The 5,500-nt window shown below is 32.6% G+C and overlaps 1 protein-coding gene across 1 annotated transcript; it reads left to right on the top strand.

Annotated features, from left to right (window-relative positions):
• Window positions 1-1,014: 1,014 nt before the first annotated feature.
• LOC145045049 (uncharacterized) lies at window positions 1,015-4,667 on the top strand. Its single transcript, XM_078993398.1, has 8 exons — window positions 1,015-1,326; window positions 1,398-1,573; window positions 1,944-2,760; window positions 2,852-2,943; window positions 3,044-3,118; window positions 3,199-3,260; window positions 3,603-3,672; window positions 3,809-4,667. Exons 1-8 carry the CDS (start codon window positions 1,197-1,199, stop codon window positions 4,523-4,525), a joined length of 2,139 nt encoding a protein of 712 aa, XP_078849524.1. The 5' UTR covers window positions 1,015-1,196; the 3' UTR covers window positions 4,526-4,667.
• Window positions 4,668-5,500: the final 833 nt, after the last annotated feature.

Raw genomic sequence — 5,500 nt, 5'->3', positions numbered from 1 at the left:
AGGGTTTTCCTTGTAAACCATTGTGTTGCTTTTCTTTTACTACTTGCGATTACACAATCTGAACATCAGAACCTCTTATTCAATTTGGTTGATTAGTACTTGTGTAATTTTTGACCAAAATACCCATATATAAACTTTCAAGATAAGTTTTTCTTATTCGATTTTTAATTTCAAGATAAACTAATGGAAAAAACTTAAAATATATGGGAATGTAGGAAAACCATATAGAGTTACTTGAATTAGTTGTACGAATTAGATGAAATGGTAAAGAGGACTTGAAGTAAAAAATACATAAACATGTATATAAAAAACTTTAAAAAATACATAAATACATAATAAATAAAGAAAATAACACATAAAAATAAATAAAAAGAATATATAAACTACTTAAAATGCATATAAATACGTTAAAAAATACGTATATAAATTTAAAATACATAAACAATGTAAAATATACATATAAAAGTCACAAAAAGACATAAATACGTGTGTGTGTGTATATATATATATAATACTTAAAAAACAACACATAAAAATATATTAAAAAATATGTAAAATACTTCAAATATATATATATATATATATATATAAATACGTAAAAAAACACGTTTACACATTTAAAATACATAAAAATACATAAACATATACATATAAAAACTTAAAAATATAAAAGTACATAAAAATAGATATAAATACATAAAAAATACGTTTATATATTATATATAAGTTTTGACAAAATCTGCATAAAAATCTCATTATTTTATAAAAATTTACGAATTGATTCTATTATCTGTTGAACAGATAAAAAATAATTAAAGTAAATAAATTAATATGTTTGTTGAACTTTTTTTCTAGTCAAAAAAAATAAAATAAAATAAAATTTAAATTTTTTCTTAAAATATTGACACTTATATTTAAAAACAATCATTATTAAACTGCTATGGTATTCGGTTTCTGATCCATCAAACTCAACCCCACGGGTACAAACTGATTTTTAAACACCGAGGGTAACCACATGTCCACAAGGCAAGCCGAACATGGCACCGTTGTCATCGTAATACACGCGGCTCACAATAATAGTTACACCGAGCTGCACATAATAACCGCCATGCTTACCGCTTTCCTCTCTTCCGATCCTAATGATTATAATATCAATTAAAGAATTCATCGCATCGTTTTGTACGTTTTGATCAACAATGGCCGGGGGAGGCTATAAGCAAAAGTTCAACAAATCCAAGAACCGAAAATCCCTGAAACCATCTCCATTTCTGGAAGGTGGTTTGTTATCCGATTGGCCTCCCGTTGTCGATTCTCCCCCTCCCAGAGGTAAATTGATTCATCGTCATGATCTTCTTATTATTGTTGTGTGAATTATAATTTAAATGAAATTTTATTAGGAAAGAGTAATAATGGTAATAGTGGGAATTATTCGAATGCTTCGAAGAACAAATCCACAGCGAGATTTGCGATCCGGAGTGGTTCTGGTGGTAAATCGAAAGCTTCGAGTTCCAATTCGAGAAATGTCGAAGCTCAAAAGCCTAAAATGAACGCTATTGGTTACATATATCCTCAAGTAATGCTTTCCCTCTCTATCTTTATCCGAGCATACGCAACTAGGTTGTTTTTATTTCGGATCATTTTACACTTGCGTGAATCGTCAGTATTCACGAAAAAAAAAAAAAAAAAAAAGTCACTTTTGGACAAATTTATACCATAGAAGCATTCAAAATCCATACAAGAACTAATACATGAACTAATAAAAGATTTCCACTATTATTATCCAAGAAAACAAGAATCAAAGAAGTGAATGAAGAGAAGTTATCGATGATGAATAAGCATGCCCGTTGTGTAATCCATAATGTCGTTCATATATCCTGTGTGTGTCCATATGAATACGTCCACAATATTGTTCATATACATTTGACCAATTTGAAGTTTTTCAGATTGATTCTCTTCTAGATGAAACTGGTGATGGAAGTAACAAGCTGGATGATTCAGACCCTCTTGTTTTGGTTAATACCAACGAATCCAATCTTGTTGCTTACATCGACCAAACACCAGTCAAAGAACCTGAAACTGTCAAATATAGCTATGAATCTGTTACTGAAACATCTCTTGAAGTGGATGATAGTTTCCACAGAGGCTTAGGGTTTCATGATGATGATGATGATGATGAAGAAGAAGAAGATCCATCTGTTATTGAAGCATCTCCATTTATAGAAAACAAAGAAGGTTCAACTTCTGATTCATCATGTTCAGACGAAATAGAAACTGATGAAGAAGAAGAAGAAGAAGAAGAAGAAGAAGAAGAAGAGGAAGATGATATACCTGATGAAGAAGAAAGCTTAGATTCTTCAGAATCCGAAGATTCCTCCAACTCATCTGAAACTGATCCAGATATAGATGAAGAAATTGCAAAAGATTATGTAAAGAGAATTAGTGGGAGTTATAAAGATGTAAATCTTGATACCAATAATGGTATTTATGGTGTTGATATCAATGATACTTTAAAGAAGTTAAGAGGGATTGCAATTCAGGATGCATCAATGGAGTATGGCAAGAAACCTTCTTCAAAGAAGAAAACTCAAACAAAATCTAACAAATTTGGAAGTGGGACAGATGATTGGTCTGCATTAGATGATATTATGCTTGTAAAAGATCCCCGAATTCGTTCTTCACAAAAGAAAAAACATGCTGCAAAGTTCCCTCAATCTTGGCCTTCTAAAGCCGAAAAAAGTAACCATTCCAGGAGATTACCAGGTAAAAAAAAATGTAGAAAATGATATTTACATCTTTTTTATGTTATGAATGTGAAAATGAGTGAAGCATAAAAAGCTTCATGTTAATCCAGGTGAGAAGAAGAAACAACGCCAAGAAACAATTACTTTGAAGCGTAGGGAGCGAATGATACGTCGAGGTGTTGATCTTGAACAAATAAATTTGGTAAGCATAAAATTAAACGATTCATTTTACGGTTTCAAAAAAAGAATCTCCATTAATTCATTTATATGGTTTATTTTATGAACTTTTGTTGGCTTTGTAGAAATTAGAGCAAATGGTGAAGAATGGAGGTGATATCATGTCATTTCAACTTATGCATTCCCGTGATTGTTCACAAGTAATCATCCTATGAAATTCTTGTTTTAGTTATTTTTATTGTGACAAAAACATAAATAAATATTTTCTTTATTGTTTTAGGTCCAAAGGTTAGCTTCAATTTATCGTATGCGGAGTGTCAGTCAAGGTTCAGGCCGGAGAAGGTAATAAATTTTTGAGATAACGTTTTTTAAACAGACTAGACAAGTTTTCTAGGCTATTTCTGATGAGAAGGGACATTCATGTCTTTTCTACACATGAAAGACACTAGTACAACATGTCCTATATTGTCCCATTTTACATAACAAATGGGGATTTTTGCGGATCCTTAATGATAGGTTTTGAAGTTTTAATTACCATTTTCTTATATGCAATCTCTTCACTTAGCTTTAATTGGTCTTTTTTCAATTCCATCTTTGAAGGTTCTCTTTTTTTTTTTTACTTCTTTATTTATTATTGATCGAAAATAATCCAAATATCCGCAAATTAGAATTTCTTTTTTTCAGGTTCGTAACCGTGACTTCTACAGAAAACACCGGGATGCCATCATCTAACGACAAAATTCGTCTTCACAAGGCAAGTAAAATAGTGGGTCCGATCGTTTTCAATTCTTTTTTGCACTTCAATAACATAATTTTACATATATTAGAATAAGTTCTACATTATTTAATGTTTTAAACAAATTAACGCCAATTTTCTTTCTATCTCGCAGCTTTTAAGAGTTAACAATGAAGAATCCGATTTTACAGCTATCGATACTCCATCAAGTTCAAATAGAAGTAAAAAGACATCAAAACTAACCACGGGTTTGAGCCAATTAGACTCGAGATTGAAAAAAAGCAAGAGTTGTAGTGAACAAATCAAGAAGAAAAAGATAGATAAAGACACGAAAATGGGCACTTACGCAACACAACCCGTGTCATTTATTTCCCATGGTAACATGGAACCCGAGCCAGTTGTCACAACTGTAGCCGTCGATGAACCAAAACCTAGAGATCAAACCGTTGGCTCATCGAGTTATGGTGCGTTTGAGATGCACACAACCGGTTTCGGTTCAAGAATGATGGCAAAAATGGGGTATGTGGATGGAGGTGGATTGGGGAAAGATGGGAGAGGAATAGCAGAGCCAATCCAAGTGATTCAACGTCCCAAAGCGCTCGGATTAGGAGCAGAAGGTCCCAAAAATGCCCTTGTAGATGCGACCCCACCACAAAGGTCTAATCGGGTGATGGGGGAAAGTTGTAGGGGTAAATCGGGAAATGTACAGTTTCGGTCGTTTGAAAAGCATACGAAAGGGTTTGGGTCGAAGATGATGGCAAAAATGGGGTATGTTGAAGGGATGGGTCTTGGGAGAGGGTCACAAGGGATTGTTGACCCAATTGTTGCTAGTAGGCTTCCTAAGTCTAGAGGCTTGGGTGCTAAAGGTTAGTTGTATTATAATCAATCATGTCATTGTCTTGTCGTGTGAATTATACTATGATAATAACCCTAGATTTATTTAATTTACAATAAGTTTGGGGCATTCAAGAGGATTGTTCCAATGTGAATTGTAATGTATATTATTTTTTGGATGGTGCATTGTAATATTTTCAGAAAATTGCAAAATTGACCTTTGTTAAAAAATTGTTGTTTAGACTACTACATTCCACGAGTGATCTAATTCTAGATATTTTTTGTGTTTTTGGTCCTTCATGCTAACACGCGACACCGTTAGCATATATCATGTGTTTATAAGGTTGGGGGAATTTTTATCTAAAATACCCTAATTTTTTATATTTTTGGATCAATTAATAAACCCTAAGGAATAAATGTGTAAATTATAAAAGTGAAACAAAAGCCATAACATGGTACATTTGTCGTCGTTAACTCTCACTTTCCTATCCCTTTCCCAACATTCCATTGTTCCCTTCTCTCTGCTCTCTCAGTGTCATCAACCACCACCAACTAACAAGGGATAGGAAATCTGCAATGGGTTTAAACTGTGGCTAGACCCTGACAGTATGCACACATAAATTTAGGGTTAGCATGCCAAAAATTCTACTCTAAAATTTTCAAATATTTTTCATTGTGCCTAAAATTGTGAAGGGTAGCATGGGCTACCCTGAGCTCTCGCTAAAGTCTGTGACTGACTGTTGCTTAAAATATGGTGGTAATGATTTTATAATTATAAGTACATATAATTTTGGGGTAAATTTAGAAGTTGTAATAAGAGGTGGTCATTCTGTTTAACCGTCTATAAAAAATTTTGATTGGATAAAGATATTATCATCGTGTTTCTAAAATAACAAAAAATGGTTTATGCCTAATAGAAAGTTACCCTTTCTAATAAATAAAAGGTTTTTCTTTTGCCACGTGTCTTCTTCTCCTTCAGTTTGCCACATGACATTTTTTGGTTTCTTTTATT

This window comes from Lactuca saligna, chromosome 5 (assembly GCF_052625555.1).
Source record: "Lactuca saligna cultivar CGN05327 chromosome 5, ASM5262555v1, whole genome shotgun sequence".
NCBI classification, from domain to species: domain Eukaryota; kingdom Viridiplantae; phylum Streptophyta; class Magnoliopsida; order Asterales; family Asteraceae; genus Lactuca; species Lactuca saligna.
The sequence above is the reverse complement of the archived record's forward strand: the minus strand, read 5'-3'. Positions and strand labels throughout refer to the sequence as shown.